The sequence below is a fragment of the Sus scrofa genome, chromosome 13 (genome assembly GCF_000003025.6).
Source record: "Sus scrofa isolate TJ Tabasco breed Duroc chromosome 13, Sscrofa11.1, whole genome shotgun sequence".
NCBI classification, from domain to species: Eukaryota; Metazoa; Chordata; class Mammalia; order Artiodactyla; family Suidae; genus Sus; species Sus scrofa.
Window position 1 is genome coordinate 121,009,518 of NC_010455.5, and position 18,354 is coordinate 121,027,871.

Genomic DNA, 18,354 nt, shown 5'->3' on the forward strand with positions numbered 1-18,354 from the left:
CTTTTATTTCTTTTGTTTGTCTAATTGCTGTGGCCAGGACTTCCAAAACTATGTTGAAGAGCAGTGGTGAGAGTGGGCATCCCTGTCTTGTTCCAGATTTGAGTGAGAAGGCTTTCAGTTTTTCCCCAGTGAGGATTGTATTTGCTGTGGGTTTATCATAAATGGCTTTGATTATATTCAGGAATGTTCCCTCTATACCCACTTTGGCGAGGGTCTTGATCATGAATGGATGTTGAACTTTGTCAAATGCTTTTTCTGCGTCTATTGAGATGATCATATGATTTTTGACTTTTTTTTTGTTAATGTGGTGTATGATGCTGATTGGTTTGTGTATGTTGAACCATCCTTGTGAACCTGGGATGAACCCAACCTGGTCATGGTGTATAATTTTTTTGGTATGTTGTTGGATTTGGTTGGCTAAGATTTTGTTGAGAATTTTTGCATCTGTATGCATCAATGATATTGGGCGATAGTTTCCTTTTTTGGTGGTATCTCTGCCTGGTTTTGGAATGAGGGTGATGGTGGCCTCATAGAATGTCTTTGGGAGTATTCCTTCTTCTTCAACCTTTTGAAAGAGTTTAAGGAGGATGGGCACCAATTCCTCTTTGTATGTTTGATAAAATTCACCTGTGAAGCCATCTGGTCCTGGACTTTTATTTGTAGGGAGTGATTTTATGACCTGTTCAATTTCATTTCTAGTGATGGGTCTGTTCAGTTGGTCTGTTTCTGCTTGATTCAGTTTTGGCAGGCTGTAAGATTCTAGAAAATTGTCCATTTCTTCCATATTGTCAAACTTGTTGCCATACAGTTGTTCATAGTATTCTCTTATGGTTTTTTGTATTTCTGCTGTATCCGTTGTGATTTCTCCTTTTTCATTTATAATTTTGGTTATTTGGGTTCTTTCTCTCCTCTTTTTAGTGAGTCTGGCCAGGGGTTTGTCAATTTTGTTCACCTTTTCCAAGAACCAGCTCTTGGTTTTATTCATTTTCTCTATTGTTTTTTGAGTCTCTATTTTATTGATTTCTTCTTTCATCTTTATAATTTCCTTCCTTCTGCTGACTTTAGGACTTTTTTGTTCTTCTTTTTCTACTTCGTTTAGGTGGAGGGTTAAGTTGTCAATTTGGGATCTTTCTTCTTTTTTGAGAAAGGCCTGGATTGCTATAAATTTCCCTCTGAGCACTGCTTTCGCAGCATCCCATAGATTTTGAGAGGTTGTGTCTTCATTATCATTTGTTTCAAGGTAGTTTTTAATTTCCTTTTTGATTTCCTCATTGCCCCATTGGTTTTTTAGTAGCATGTTGTTTAGTCTCCATGTAGTAGGTTTTTTCTCTTTGCTTTTCCCATGGTTGATTTCTAATTTCATGGCATTGTGGTCAGAGAAGATACTTGAGATAATTTCTACGCTCCTAAATTTATTGCGATTCGCTTTGTGTCCCAATATGTGGTCGATTCTTGAGAATGTTCCATGAGCATTTGAGAAGAATGTAGTGTTCCATGAGCATTTTTTGGATGTAGTGTCCTGAAGATATCAATTAAGTCTAACTTTTCTATTGTTTCCTTTAGGATCTCTGTTGCTTTATTGGTTTTCTGTCTAGAGGATCTGTCCATTGATGTGAGGGGGGTATTAAGGTCTCCTACTATGATTGTATTCTCATCAATATCTCCCTTTATGTCTGTTAATATTTGTTGTATGTATCTGGGTGCTCCTATATTTGGGGCATATATGTTGATGATAGTAACATCCTCTCCTTGGATGGATCCCTTAATCATTAAGTAGTGTCCTTCTTTGTCTTTCTTTATGTCTTTTGTTTTAAAGTCTATTTTGTCTGATATGAGCGTTGCGACTCCTGCTTTTCTGTCATGTCTATTGGCGTGAAATATTTTTCCCCACCCTTTCACTTTCAATCTATATGTATCTTTTGTCCTAAGGTGAGTTTCTTGTAGGCAGCATATTGAAGGTTTTTGCCTTTTTATCCACTCAGCCACTCTGTGTCTTTTGATTGGGGCATTCAGTCCATTGACATTTAAGGTGATAATTGATAGATGATTATTTATTGCCATTTGAACCTCGTGCTCCAGTTGATTCTATGGTTCTCCATTCTTCGTTTCTTTCTTTTCTTTTTTTTTTTTTTTTGGTTGGATGGTCTCCTGTTATTATCTGCTTGAGTGTATTTTTTTTTCATTTTTTGCAAATGCAATATTTGGTTTTGGCTTGTGGTTGCCCTGTATGCTAACCCCTTCCCATAATTAAGTATGCTAACCCCTTCCCATAATTGTGTGTTTTAGCCTGATGGTCCTGTAAGTTCAAACACTTCATTACTATATTAAAATTAAGAAGAGAAACATACAAACAAACAAAAAGGGGTATTTACTTCCTAACATCCCTTGCCCACATTTTATGGTTTTGATGACACTTTTTTTTTCTTTTTAATTTTATTTTGTTTGAAGCATGTTCATGATTAAATCTGTATGCTGGCTTATTTGAGTGATTGCTCTCTGATTGCAGTTTCCTCAGTCCTAGTTCTTCCTCTTCTTCTTTTTTTTTTCTTTTCTTTTTTCTTCCCTTTCCTTCCTTTTTGGTTTAGAGAAGCCCTTTCAATATTTCCTTTAACCTGGGTTTTGTGTTGCTGTATTCTTTAAGTTTTTATTTGTTGGGAAAAATTTTTATTTCCCCTTCTATTTTAAATGATATTCTTGCTGGATAGAGTATTCTAGGTTGCATATTTTTTCCTTTGAGCACTTTAAATATCTCTTGCCATTCCCTCCTGGCCTGTAGTGTTTCTGTAGAGAAATCAGCTGATATTCTTATGGGGGTTCCCTTGTAGGTAACATTCTGTTTTTCTCTTGCTGCCTTTAGGATCCTCTCTTTATCACTAACTTTTGCCATTTTTATTATGATGTGTCTTGGTGTGGGTCTGTTTGGGTTCAGTTTGTTTGGGGCCCTCTGTGCTTCTTGTATCTTGAACCCAGTATCCTTTAGATTTGGGAAGTTTCCAGCGATAATTTCTTCAAATATATTTTCCATCCCCTTATCTTTTTCTACTCCTTCTGGAATTCCTATTATGCGTAGATTGGCCCGCTTTATATTATCCCATAGGTCTCTTATATTGCTTTCCAGTTTTTTGATTCAGTTTTCTGTCTGTTGACCAGATTGAGTGATTTCCATTATTCTATCTTCCATATCACTGATTCGTTCTTCTGCATTATTCATTCTGGTTTTTACTGCCCCTAGTTCAGTTTGCATCTCTGCAAACGAATGTTCTAGTTTTTCTTGGCTCCTCCTTATATTTTCTAGTTCCTTTCTGAGGGTATCTGCATTACTGTTCATATCTTCTCTTAATTCCTTCAGTATTTTCACTATTTCTCTTTTGAACTCCAGGTCTGTCTGACTGCAGAGATCTGTTTCATTGCTGACTGTTTTAGGTGAGTTCTCCTGTTGGTTTGACTGGGGGTGGTTTCTCAGCTTCTTCATCTTGCTTGTTGTTTTCTTTCTCCTGAGGGAGTTGTACCCTCCGTTATCAGGCAGTGTTTGCCTTGTCACTGCCATGGAATATTTCCCGAGGGCTGGCGTTGTTGGTCAATCTTTTTTGAGGCAGTGTGGCTTTTCTGGAGTGTTGATGGGGCTAACAGTGTTTCTTTGAAGCAAAGGAGGACTGCCTGAGGGCAGACAGGACTGGGAGGTCCACACCACGATGGTAGCAGATTTCACTTGGTCATGCAGAGCTTGCTCTGGTGTTTTTAGGCTGTGGGGTTCTTGCAGGGGGTTGGCGGTGTTGGGCAGCTGTTCCTCAGGAGTGCAGCACCCCCTGGGGGCTGGAGAAGCTATCTGGGTCACTGAGAACCTAAGAGGCTCTTCCCTAGGGAAGCCCAACTCAGAAGGACAGCCTGAGAATGTAGGCGGATCTTTTCACAGTCCGGCCGAGCTTGTTGCAGCTTTTCTGGGCTGCAGGGGCTCTTCCAGGGGGCTGGTGGTGCTGAGCAGCTATTCCGAGGGAGTGGGGCACCCCCTGGGGCTTGGGCGGGTAGCAGGGCCACTGGAAACCCAAGAGGCTCCTCCCCAGGGCAGCCTGACTCAGAAAGACCGTCTGAGATCTTTTCCTGACTCGGCCAGGCTGTTGCAGCTTTTCTGGGCTGCAGGGGGTCCTGCCTGGAGCTGGCAGTCCTATGCAGCTGATCCACTAGGGCACCCCCTGGGGGCTTGGGCGGGTAGCAGGGCCGTTGGAGATCCAAGAGGCTCCTCCCCGGGGCAACCCGACTCAGAAAAACCATCCGAGAATTAGGCCGATCTATTCACAGCCTGGCTAGGCTTGTTCTAGCTTTTCTGGGCTGCAGGCCTTTTCTCGGGGGCTGGTGGTGGTTGGTGCTGCTCTGCGGAAGTGTAGCCCCTCCAAAGGGCAAGCAGGCCTGTGCAGGGACAGCCCCTGCGGTGGTAGGCTTCAGGCAATTGTTGAGGCCAGCCCTCCCGGATGGCAGGCAGCCCCAGGTCCGGTGAGAGCGTAGGGAGTGGCGGGGGTGGGGGGAAGGGATGCACTGGGAAGCACAGCTTTCTGCTAGCTAGCAGGCCTGTAAGCTTGCTGTGGCGTAGGGGGTATTCTATGGGGACCCACCCCTTCTTCTCTCCCCTCCCCAGCACGGGCGCAAACCAGGCTCTTCTCTCAGGTTCCCTCTGATGCGGCTTTCCACTTCCCCGCCCCTAGAGTATTGTTCCCTTCCTCTGAGACAGCTTTGTTTTCTAGTCTCCCAGGCAGTCTCTGCCCCGTCAAATGGTTTCTAGACCTCCCAAGCAGTTTCCGCTCCGCCCTGCCCCCCCTAGCCCGGGGACTAACCTTCGGAGGCGAGGTCTCGGTGCCCAGCCCCCACCCAGGCATCCCCCCGCCCTTTCCTGGGGACTAACCTCTGGAGCCGAGGATTCGGTGCCCAGCCCCCACCCAGGCATCTCAATTTTTGGTGACTGTGCCTGTAGTTCAGATGGTCCGTTGGGTTCTTGATCGGCTTTTCCTTACTCCAACTTATTGCTACACTCTTCTCTGCATCTGGAGATTCCTCCGGTTTGTTTGATCTTTCCCCTGGTAGGTGACTTTCCAGGGTGCGGGATCCCTTTCTCCTCCGCAGTTCCCTTTCGGGAGCGCCCGTCCTGCTCGGATTCACCTTCTCTCACTCTCCTCTTTTCTCCCGTTCTGCCCAGTAATGTCACGAACTTCTTGCCATTATTGGAGTTTAGGTTCCTCTGCCAGCGATTGGTTGCTGTTCTGTGCGCGTCATTTATTCTGTAGATGTGCTTTTTTTGTTGTGTTTGTGGGAGAGGGCGAGCATGTCCCCCTACTCCTCCGCCATCTTGTCCTCTCTCTGAAAACAAATTTCTTAATGGCAAAATACATTTCAGTTTTTTCTTTTTCTTTCTTTCCTTTTTTTAGGGCTGCACCTGCGGCATATGGAGGTTCCCAGGCTAGGGGTCCAATTGGAGCGACAGCTGCTGGCCTATGCTACAGCCACAGCAACACCAGATCTGAGCTGTGTCTGTGACCTATACCATGGCTCACGGCAATGCTGGATCCTTTAACCCAATGAGCGAGGCCAGGGATGGAATCTGCAACCTCACGGTTCCCAGTCGGATTCGTTTCTGCAGTGCCACGATGGGAACTCCTCTTTAATGTCTTAATGCTCAGAAAAAACTGCCTGGCATATAGTAAGCACTATCTAAGTGCTAGCTATTATCATTTCATTCTTATCCTTTATAATGAAATACTCTTCAATGTTTTAACAAAGAATAATACAAAAGGAAAAGAAAGACCATATGACCATATTCTAAGATCTGATCTTATTCCTGAATATATAGCTCAATTTCAACCTGGCTTATCTTGGCCTGTTTTCTTCTGAAGGTGGCTTCTGTCTGAGACCAGAAGGGCCTGGACCCAACCATGCCTCTGGGTACTTGGAAATCTGTGCCATCTGAGTTGTCTCAGGCTTTAGACACTGACTCTCTGGAACCCCCGGACTTTGGACATTTCACCAGTCTCCCTGACACTGCCAACCACCTGCACTTGCTGCCTGGGTGCTCACATCACTGCACCCTCACTCTAGGAAGCCAGTGACTCCAGAGGCAGGTCCTGGAGCATAAACTCTTGACTCACTACATGCTAAGACCCCTTGTTTTAACTCTGCTTGGAGGCCAGACTCCAAAGTGCCTGCAACACTGAAAATAAGGTCCAGTGATGTCCCTAAGCTCTAGAAACCCTCCCCAGATGATAAAAGCCTGCTTCTCTTTCTAACGAGCCTTTGAGACTCTTATAATTTCTTGGCTCGCAGAAATAAATGTCTGTTGGTCCCCCTAATATCCAAAAGCTCCTTAATCCTTAGAAACTTTCTGTCCTTCATGATTTCAGAATTCTGGACTCTCTTGGTTACTGCTTCAGGAAAAAAAAATATTCTTTTCCTCAAGGATATTCTAGAAACACAGGGACTCTTTTTCCAAAAGTTTCTCAATGCACTATGATTTCCCTGGTACTTACTAACACTTAGAAGCCTGATGTGCCAGATTTTCATTAGTTTCTAAGGCTATAGAGGCCCAGAAGAATCTTAAGCCTCAATTAAAACCACCAATCATCCCCAAGGAACCAGAAAAAGGAACATCATGTTATTGTCAACAGAAGTTCTGCAAAGACAAAATTATCAAAGTAATCAAGACCTTAGTATTACCACATGGAAAAAGATAATTTAGATTTAGGATATACAAAGAACCTCTGTAGGTTCTTTGCATATCCTACAGAGATAAAGAATATTCATAATAGGGAGTTCCCATCGTGGCTCAGTGGTTAATGAGTCCCACAAGGAACCACGAGGTTGTGGGTTCAGTCCCCGGCCTTGCTCAGTGGGTTAAGGATCCGGCATTGCCGTGAGCTGTGGTGTAGGTCGCAGAGGCAGCTCAGATCCCGTGTTGCTATGGCTGTGGTGTAGGCCGGCAGCTACAGCTCTGATTTGACCCCTAGCCTGGGAACCTCTATGTGCTGTAAGAGCAGCCCAAGAAATGGCAAAAAAACAAAAAACAAACAAACAAACAAAAAGAATATTCATAATACTATGCAGCTAGAGATAATCTTACTAGGTGAGGTTAAGTCAGACAGAGCAAGACAGGTATCATATGATATCACTTATATGTGGAATCTAAAATATGGCACAAATGAACTCATCTACAGAACAGAAACAGTCTCACAGACACAGAGAACAAAATTGTGGTTGTCAAGGAGGAAGAAGGAGGAAAGGAATGGACTGAGAGTTTGGGGTTAGTAGATACAAACTACTACATTTAGAATGGATAAACAAGGTCCTACATCACTTTGCTGTATAGCAGAAATTAGCACAACATTATAAATCAGCTATACTTCAATTTAAAAAATAGTCATACTACTACCTAAAATAATTTTCATATTTAGGAAAGGCTGTCAAATCTATTGTTTTCAGGAGTTCTGTCGTGACACAGCGGAAATGAATCCGACTAGGAACCATGAAGTTTCGGTTCAATCCCTGGCCTCCCTCAGTGGGTTAAGGATTTGGCATTGCCGTGAGCTTTGGTATAGGCCAGCAGCTGTAGCCCCGATTAGACCCCTAGCCTGGGAACCTCCATATGCCAAATTCGAATTTTCTAAACATTTCCTCTGAAAGGCTACACTTATCCCTTCATGGGCCAACAACAAGGTGTTAGCACTTGCCCGTGAACTATTCTGTTGGTGTAGACCCTTCCCTTGGCTCTTCATTCCCAACTCTTCCTTTGCTCATTTCATCTTGGCTAGCATCCATCCTGCCTCTAATGATGGCCTGGCCCTGAAAGATGGGGTCTCAGGCAGCGCATAAGGCTTTTTGTTGACACAATGTGGTCACAAGCAAGTCTCAGTGGCAGCAGCTCACCTGCTGGCTGCTCCATGTCTAAGGGGAAAAGATGGTAAGTAACAGACAAGGAAGCTCAGTCCATAAAGTGACAATAACGTCATGGCATCAAATGTTACGTCACCTTTAACCTCCCATCTTCCTAGCTTCATGAGAACCATTAACAACTGAGCCCTGTCCAAGGTGATGCCTCCTTTCAAGAGGCCAAAAGGCAATGTATTCTCAACACTGATCTTAACAGAAAAAAATACTCCCACCCTAAGCTGCCATTCCACCAAATCAATTCCTGTGATCATCTCAGTAACAGGATGTTCCACTTGCAGCCTTGTATTCATCTCCATGAAGTAGAAATTGTGCTTTGAGTCCATAATAAACTCCACAGTTCCTAAAAGATAAAAAACAATAGTCACATTTCAATAGCATATCAGGGGTAGGAAGCAAAATTTTCCATGGTACGTAATATCAACTTTCACAGTTGCCTTCATTCAATGGTAAATATTTTGCATTTCATGAAGAAAACATCTGACATTTTGCAGTGGCAAGTGATTCTCAATCAAAAATTGGGAGCCACATGAAATTTAACAATAGAAAAGCATATTTGGGGTTATGAATAAATGGTAAACCCAAGTTATGAATCAGTCTCAGCGGCTGTGGCAGGAGAACGTGATTGACCATGTGTTACTGTTTTAGTGTACCAGGAACCCTGGAAATGTCATTGTGACATCCCATCTCACTCTAACTTGGTGGAGAAAATCAAGGTTTTTCCACCTGACTGTGGGCTTTGGAAGCTTCTATAAAAGTTCTTTTGCTGGTGACCCAGTGGGAGACCGATTAGTAACTAAACATAACGTTAGTGTCTTATCCATAGCATTCTATTAACTACTACACTTCCCCCAAATTTATTCAGGTATAATCTCAGACAGTAAAATTTATCCATTTTAAGTACAGGTGTGCTGGTTTCAGCAACTGCATATAATCATAAAACCACCACCACAGTGGAAATACAAAACATTTCCACCATCCCAAACATTCCCTTCTTCCCCTTTGCCGTCACTCCCTTCCCCAGGACCTACCTCCAGGCAACCACTGGTCTGCTTACTATCACAGTTTTTTCCCTAGAATGTCATATACACGAAATCATACAGTATGTAGGTTTTTGTGTTTGAATTTTTTTCACTTAGCCCAAAGTTAGCTTCATATACCTTAAAACTGTTTTTTAGGCGTTCCCGTCATGGAGCAGAGGTTAACAAATCCGACTAAGAACCATGAGGTTGCGGGTTCGATCTCTGGCCTCACTCCAGGGGTTAAGGATCCAGCGTTGCCATGAGCTGTGATGTAGGTTGCAGATGCAGCTTGGATCCCGTGTTGCTGTGGCTCTGGTGTAGGCCGGCGGCTACAGCTCTGATTCGAACCCTTGCCTGGGAACCTCCATGTTGCCGAGGGTACGGCTCTGGAAAAAGACAAAAAACAAATCAAAACAAAACAAAAAAAAACTGTTTTTCAAAATGTTGGCCACATTCTATTAGTGGATTGTAAAAATTTAGTCAAAGATTTCATTTCTGACCCAGCAGAAAGGAGCTTGAAAGTCACCATTACATTCTGACAAATAAAAAGCTGAATAAGCTGAAAAGTCAACAACTCTTCCTAGATCCACCAGAGATGTGAGGTCACAGGGCAAACCACTGCCCCCCAATTAGAGACACAGACAAGTGAATGCAGAGATCCACAACTTACCAGAGCAAAACACATGAGTAAAAACCTCTATGGGAATAAGTACTGGAGAAGGAAAACCTGGACTGTAATTGACAAATTTTTGGAGGTTCAATGTGAACAGTTCTGAGAATTAAAGACTCCAGGGGGGACCAAGTCATAGGGAGCCACCAGCTATTTTCAGTTTTACCGCCAGAAGCTCTACTGGATCCTCAGTGAACACTGGAGAAAACTATCCCTTGAGTTTCCAGCAGTGGGAGGGGAAAAGGAACCATTTGAAATAGGTCAAAGTTCTGTTCTTCTGAGCAAGATCTGCCCTTAAGAGAACGATTTTCCCAGAGCCTAAACTATTAGGATATTATCATGCCTAATTAATATAACTGAGGGAAGGGAAATACACAACTCCAGCCCATGCCAGCCATTCTGTTCCACATAAGCAAATAAATAATAAATAAAAAGCAAACTAAGAAGCACTGGTGAAGTTCACAGTTTAGGGTGAAGCTCATCAAAGGACTTAGACCTAATCATAGGACTACAGAACACTTTCCCTTCCTCAAATCCAACCACTACATTACTAAAGACCTATTTACCACCGTTCCTTTTACCTGGTACAACAACATCTGGCTATTGAGAAAAATTACACGGCATGCTAAGAGGCAAAAAACAGTTTGGATAGTCTAAAAAAGCATCAGAACCAGACTCAGATGTGACGAATGCTAGAACTATTAGACCAAGTACTTAAAAGCATTGTAAGTAATATGCTAAGAGTGTGAGCTCCCATTGTGGCACTGTGGAAACAAATCTGACTAGTATCCATGAGGATATGGGTTCGATCCCTGGCCTTGCTCAGTGAATCGGGGATCTGGCATTTCCATGAGCAGTGGTGTAAGTTGCAGAAATGGCTTGGATCCTGTGTTCCTGTGGCTGTGGTTGGCAGCTGTAGCTCCAATTCAACCCCTAGCCTGGGAACTTTCAGGACCACAGGGGCGGCCCTGAAAAGAAAAAAAAAAAAAAAAAGGCTAAGGACTTTAATAAAAGCAGAAAACACGTAAGAACATACAGATAATGTCAGCAGAGACATGGAAATTTTAAAAAAAGAGAAAAAAAATTGCTAGAGATCAAAAACATTTTGATAGACATGAAGAATACATTTGATGGGCTCATCAGTAGAATGGACATAGCTAAGGAAAGAATCTCTAAGCTTGAGGATATGACAACAGAAACTTACAAAACTAAAAGCAAAGAGAAAAAACACTGGTTAAAAAACAAAAACAAAAACCCAAACAGAAGAGAATATCTAAGAACTAGGGAGAACTTGAAAAAGTGCAGCATTTACATGATAGAAATACCAGAAGATGAATGAAGAAAGGAGCAGAAGCAGTATTTGAAGTACTAAAAATGGAAAATTTCCCCAAATCAATGTTGCACACCAAAATCACAGATCCAGGCAGCTCAGAGGAAACAAAGCAGGATAAATGTCAGAAAAACTAAACCTAGGCATATAATTTTCAAAGTATAGAAAATAAAAAATAAAGAAAAATACTAACCATGAAATATTAGAAATGGAATACAGAAATACAATAGCTTTTAAAATTGCACCCCCAAAAATCAAATACCTGGGAATACACCTGACCAACGAGGAAAAGGACTTATATGCTGAGAACTATAAAACATTAATCAAGGAAATTAAAGAAGATATAAAGAAATGGAAAGATATTCCACGCACCTGGGCTGGAAAAATTAATATTGTAAAAATGGTCATACTACGCAAAGCAATCTACAGATTCGATGCAATCCCTATCAAATTACCCATGACATTTTTCACAGAACTAGAACAAACGATCCAAAAATGTATATGGAACCACAAAAGACCCAGAATTACCAAAGCTGTTCTGAGGAAGAAAAACCAAGCAAGAGGCATAACTCTCTCAGATCAGGCAATATTACAAAGCCACAGTCATCAAGACAGTGTGGTACTGGTATCAAAACAGACAGACAGACCAATGGAACAAAATAGAGAACCAAGAAATAAGCCCAGATACCTATGGTCAACTAATCTTTGACAAAGGAGGCAAGAACATAAAATGGAGAAAAGACAGTCTTTTCAGCAAGTATTGCTGGGAAACATGGACAGCTGCATGTAAACCAATGAAACTAGAAGACACCCTCACACCATGCACAAAAAATAAACTCAAAATGGCTTAAGGACTTAAATATAAGACAAGACACCATCAAACTCCTGGAAGAGAACATAGGCAAAACATTCTCTGACATCAACCTTAGAAATGTTTTCTCAGGTCAGTCTTCCAAAGCAACAGAAATAAAAGCAGAAATAAACCAACGAGACCTAATCAAATTGACAAGCTTTTGCAGAGCAAAGGAAACCAAAAAGAAAACAAAAAGACAACTTATAGAATGGGAGAAAATAGTTTCAAATGATGCAACTGACAAGGGCTTAATCTCTAAAATATGCAACTTATCCAACTCAACAGCAAAAAAGCGAACAACCCAATTGAAAAATGGGCAGGAGTTCCCGTCATGGCTCAGTGGTTAATGAATCCGACTAAGAACCATGAGGTTGGGGTTCGATCCGTGGCCTTACTCAGTGGATGAAGGATCTGGCGTTGCCGTAAGCAGACGCGGCTCGGATCCCGCGTTGCTGTGGCTCTGGCATAGGCTGAGCCTTTCCCAAGAAATGGCAAAAAGACAAAAAAAAAAAAAAAAAAGAAAGAAAGAAGAAAAATGGGCAAAAGACTTGAACAGACATTTCTCCAAAGCAGATATACAGATGGCCAACAGGTACATGAAAAAATGCTCAACAGCCCTGATTATTAGAGAAATGCATATCAAAACTACCATGAGATACTACCTCATACCCAGTCAGAATGGCTATCATGGCAACACTGGATCTTGAACCCACTGACTGAGTGGAGCCAGGGATAGAATCCTAGTCCTTGTGGATACTAGTTGGGTTTGTTACCACTGAACCACAACAGGAACTCCTAAAATATTTTAAACTAAATAAAAATAGGAACACTACTTACCAAATCTGTGGGATATATAAAAAGCAGTGCTTAGAGGGCTCTTTATAGCACTAAATCCATATATTCGAAGAAAAGAAAGATCTGAAATTAATATAAACTTCCATTCTAGGAAACGCGTAAAAGAAAAAAATTCATTCCAAAGCAGAAGAAAATAATAGAGTAGAAATCCATGAAATTGAACACAGGAAGTCAATAAATATGCAAAAAAACCAACAAAACCAAAAGTTGGTTCTTTGAAAAGATCCATCAAATTGATAAATTTTAAGACAGGCTACCTAAGAAAAAACAGGACACACATTACTAATACTAGAAATGAAAGAAGGAATACCATTACAAATCCTATAAACATTTTAAAGACAATGAAAGGATATTATTAATAACTCTATATCCAAAAATATATTTGTCTTTTTTTTTTTTTTTGCGATTTCTTGGGCCGCTCCCGCAGCATGTGGAGGTTCCCAGGCTAGGGGTCAAATCAGAGCTGTAGACGCTGGCCTATGCCAGAACCACAGCAACGTGGGATCCGAGCTGTGTTTGCAACCTACACCACAACTCATGGCAACGCCGGATCCTTAACCCACTGAGCAAGGCCAGGGATCGAACCTGCAACCTCATGGTTCCTAGTCAGATTCGTTAACCGTAACTGAGCCACAAAGGGAACTCCTGTCTTTTTTTTTTTAAAAGGGCTGCACCCAAGGCCTATGTAAGTTCCTAGGCTAGGGATTGAATCAGAGCTATAGCTGCCGGCCTATACCACAGCCAGAGCAATGTGGGATCTGACCTGTGTCTGGAACCTATACCACAGCTCATGGCAATGCCAGATCCTTAACCCACTGAGCGAGGCCAGGGATTAAACCTGTGTCCTCATGGATACTAGCTGGGTTCGTTACCACTGAGCCAGGACGGGAACTCCCAATGCCCACAAATTTAATAATCTAGATGAACTGGATCAATTCCTTCAAAGACACAATCTGCCAAAACTCACACAAGAAAAAATAGATAAAAATGAATCTAATTTAGATATAAGTTTAAACAGATCTATATTTATTAAAGAAACTGGAATAATCATTAACAACCTTCAAAACAGAAAGCAGCAGTCCCAGACTGATTCACCAGTGAATTCTACTAAATGCTGAAGGTAGAATTTATACCTGTTCTCTACAATCTCTTCCAGAAGATAGATGACAGAATACCTCCAACAATATATAAAAGTAATTATATACCATGACCAGGTGGGATTTATCTCAGTTATGTTAACCTGGTTCAAGATTTGAAAATCAATTAATGTAATCCATCACATCCACAGGTTAAAGAAGAATCACATGATTATATCAAGAAATGCAGAAGAAAAGCATTTGATGAAATCTAATGTCTAATTACAATAAAAAACTTCCTAGTTAGGAATAGAGGGGAACTTCAACTTGATAAAGAAGATTTACAAAAACCTACAGTTAACATCATACCTAATGGTGAGACAGTAAAAGTCTTCCAATTAAGATACAAAACAAGGCAAGGATGTTTGCCGTCATCACTCATTTTCAACATCATAATGCAAATCTTAGCTAATGCAGTGAGATAAGACAAGGAAACATATGTTATACAGATTGGGAAAGAAGAAGTAAAGTTGTCTGTTCATGGATGACTATATTAAAAAATTCAAAAAATTTGACAAAAATACTTTCTGCAACTAATAAGCAATCATATCAAGGTTGTAGGATACAAGATTAATATACAAAAATTAACTGTTTTCCTATATACCAGCAATAAACAAGTAGAATTTGAAATTTAAAACACAGTATCATTGGAGTTCCTATCATGGTGCAGCAGAAATGAATCTGACTAGGAACCATGGGGTGATGGGTTCGAACCCTGGCCTCGCTCATGGCAGAGGTCGCAGACACGGCTCGGATCCTGCATGGCTGTGGCATAGGCTATCGGCTACAGCTCTGACTGGACCCCTAGCCTAGAACCTCTATATGCTGTGGGTGCAGCCCTAAAAAACCAAACAAATAAATAAATAAAAAATAAAATAAAATAAAAATATATAAATAAACACAGTATCATTTATATTAGCACACCCCCTCAAACAAAACAGGTATAAACCTAACAGAATATCTATAAGGTCTATATGAGAAAACTATACAATTCTGATAAAAGAAGTCAAAGAAGAAGGGAAAGATATTCCATGTTCATTGATAAGAAGATTCAACACTGTCAAGATGTTGGTTCTTCCCACTTGTTGTAAAGAGTCAATGCAATCTCAGTTAAAATCCTAGCAAGTTTTTGTGTGTGTGTGTGTGAATATCAAAAAACTGATTCTAATGTTTATATGAAGAGGCAAAAAGATTCAGAAGAGCTGACAATAATAAGAATGACAAAACTGGAGGACTGACACCATAGGAGTCCAAGATTTATCATAAAGCTATAGTAATCAAAACAATGAAGTATTCGTGAAAGGACAGACCAGCGGAACAGAATAGAGCTTAGAAGCAGACCCACATAAATACAGATAACTGATCTTTGACAAACGAGCAAAGGCACTACAATGGAGCAATACAGTCTTTTCAAGAAATGTTGCTGGGAGTTGCTGCTGTGGCAAAACAGGATTAGTGGTGTCTCTGGAATGCTGGGATACAGGTAACAAGCCTGGTGCAGTGAGATAAGGATCTGGCCCGGCTGCACCTGAGGCATAGGTCATAAATGTGACAGACCTGAGCCCTGGCCTGGGAACTCCATATACAGCAATGAGGCCAAAAAGGAAAAGAAATGTTGCTGGAACAACTGGACATCTACATGCAAAAAAATGAATGTAGACACAGAATTTCTGCCTTCACAAAAATCAACTCAAAATGGATCAAGGACCTAAATGTAAAACACAAAAGCATAGAACTACAAGAAGATTACACAGGAGAAAACCTCGTTGACCTTGGGCATCATGATGACCCCCCTTTTGGCCATGTCTGTGGCATACAGAAGTTACCACACCAGGAACTGAACCCATGCCACAGCAGCGACCAGAGCCACAGCAGTGCCAATGCAGGATCCTTAACCTGCTGAGCCACCAGGGAACTCTGGTGATGCTTTTTAGATACGACAGCAAAAGCACAGTCCATGAAAGAAATAATTGATAAATTGGACTCAATTAAAATAAAAAACTTCTGCTCTGAAAAAAGACAATGTCAATAGAATGAAGACTATCCATAGACTGGGAGAAAATATTTGCAAAAGTTACATCTGATAAAGGATTGTAATCTAAAATACACAAAGAACTCTTAAAACTAATCAACAGGAAAACAGCCAATCCAATTTTTAAAAAAATGGGCAAAAGGCCCAAAAAGACACCTCATCAAAGAAGATAGACAGATGGCAAGTAAGCATATGAGAAGATGCTCCACATCATCAGGGAAATACAAATTAAAACAATAATGAGATACCACTACGTACCTATTAGAATGGCCAAAATCTGGAAGACTGATGATACTAAGTGCTAGTTAGGATGTGGAGCCACTTTGGAAGACAGTTTTGCAGTTTCTTATAAAAATAAACATACTTTTACAATATGATCCAGTAATCATACGTCTTGACCCAAATGAACTGAAACTACATCCACACAAAACCCTGTACACAGATGTTTATAGCAGCTTTATTTATAATTTCCAAACTTGAGAGAAACAAAGATGTCTTTGAGTAGATGAGAAGATAAACTTGGTACATTCAGACAACGGAATATTATTCAACACTAAACTGAAATGAACTCTCAAGCCATGAAAAGACATGGAGGAAATTTAATGCATATCCTAAATGAAAGAAGCCAACCTGAAAAGGCTATATAGCCAATTGATTCCAACTATATGATATTCTGGAAAAGACAAATAAAAAGATCAGTGGGAGTCCCTGCCATGGGGCAGTGGGTGAAGAATCCGAATGCAGCAGCTCGGGTCGCTGTGGAAGTGCAGGTTCAATGCCCAGTCCAGTGCAATGGGTTAAAGGATCTGGCATGGCTGTAATTGTGGCTCAGATTTGATGCCTAGCCCAGGAACATCCATAAGCTATGGGTGTGGCATTAACAAAACAAAACAAAACAAAAAAATAACAAAGATCAGTGGTTGAGAGGGGTTGAAGATAGAGGGACAAACAGTATATTTAGGGGACGAAAACTATTCTGTAGTATATAGTACAATGGTAGATACATGGTGGATATACGTCATTCATGTATCTGTCCAAACGCACAAAATGTACATCAAGAGTGAGCCATGGAGTTCCCATCGTGGCGCAGTGGTTAACGAATCCGACTAGGAACCATGAGGTTGCGGGTTCGGTCCCTGCCCTTGCTCAGTGGGTTAACGATCCGGCGTTGCCGTGAGCTGTGGTGTAGGTTGCAGACGCGGCTCTGATCCCGCGTTGCTGTGGCCCTGGCGTAGGCTGGTGGCTCCAGCTCCGATTAGACCCCTAGCCTGGGAACCTCCATACGCCGCTCAAGTGGCCCAAGAAATAGAAATTAGACAATAAATAAATAAATAAATAAATAAATCTTAAAAAATAAATAAATAAATAAATAAAAGAGTGAGCCCTATAGTAAACTATGGACTCTGAGTGATAATAATGTGTCAGTGTAGGTTCATTAGTTTTAACAAATGTACCATTCCAGTGTAGGATGTTGATAGTGAGGAAGGCTGTGCATGTGTGGAGAAGGGTGTATGGGAACTCTCTGTACTTTCTGCTCAATTTTGCTGTGAACCTAAAACTACTCTAAAAAAATTGAAGTTTACAATTTTAGAAAATGTAAAAAATCATTTTAGTGATTTTATTTTAAAACAGGATAGAAAATACCAAAAAGCATTACACATAGTTAGGGTAAGTACTGTTTAGTGACTCCTCCCCCGCTGCCCCCAAATACATAAACACAAACACTTATGAGTAAATATAGGGTCTTAATGTAAAATGTCTTTCTTTCTTTCTTTCTTTTTTTTTTAGGCTGTACTCACAGCATATGGAAGTTACCAGGCCAGAGACTGAATCTGAGGCACAGCTGCATCAATGCTGGATCCTTACTCCACTGTGCTGGGCTGGGGATCAAACCCATGCCACTACAAAGACAACTCTGGATCCTTAACCAGCTGCAGCACAGTAGGAACTCCTAAAATGTATTTCTCAGTGTGGATGTAGTCCAAAAAGTTTGAAAGCCAATGATTTAAAAGTTATGTTTCATTTGCTTTTTGAAACACTAATGATTATTCCTTTTTCTTCTATTAGAAGCAAATCTTAGCATACCTGCACCAACATAATTTACAGCTTTAGCAGCTCTGACTGCAGCTTCTCCAAGTTTTTTTCTTACTTCGGGTTTAATACCAGGCTATGAAAAAATATTTGAAATAAATTTCCATTAGAAATTTGCCTTACTAGAAATTTCCATTAAGATCCAATACTACATTTCTATGTATCAAATACTGCATTCAAGAGATAATAAAGATAAATAGCTAATGTTAAACATTTCTTCAGGAAATACTGTTTTATACCACAGTTCAACTGTCCCTAGGCAAAGCTTTTCAACATTTTAAAATGTTAGCCTGCAGTGCTCTACAGATTTTTATTTAAGCAATCACTACTTGAAAATAGGCTTTACTGAAATTATTGTTGACATTTACTTCAGACGAAATATACTCTGTAACAGAAATTAAATTTTGTATACAGTATAAGAATAACAAATGGATTAACCAAA

General features: G+C 40.8%; 1 protein-coding gene across 3 annotated transcripts in view; it reads right to left on the bottom strand.

Moving 5' to 3' along the window:
• Positions 1 to 18,354, bottom strand: part of MCCC1 (methylcrotonoyl-CoA carboxylase 1) — an 87,470-nt gene that overhangs the window by 26,292 nt on the left and 42,824 nt on the right. For all 3 annotated transcript variants that reach the window (XM_021069887.1, XM_021069889.1, XM_021069888.1), the window contains 2 exons: positions 17,907 to 17,988; positions 8,139 to 8,266 (listed from right to left, as the gene is read on the bottom strand). In XM_021069887.1, coding sequence (XP_020925546.1) covers positions 8,139 to 8,266; positions 17,907 to 17,988 — 210 coding nt within the window. The remainder of the gene's footprint in view (positions 1 to 8,138; positions 8,267 to 17,906; positions 17,989 to 18,354) is intronic.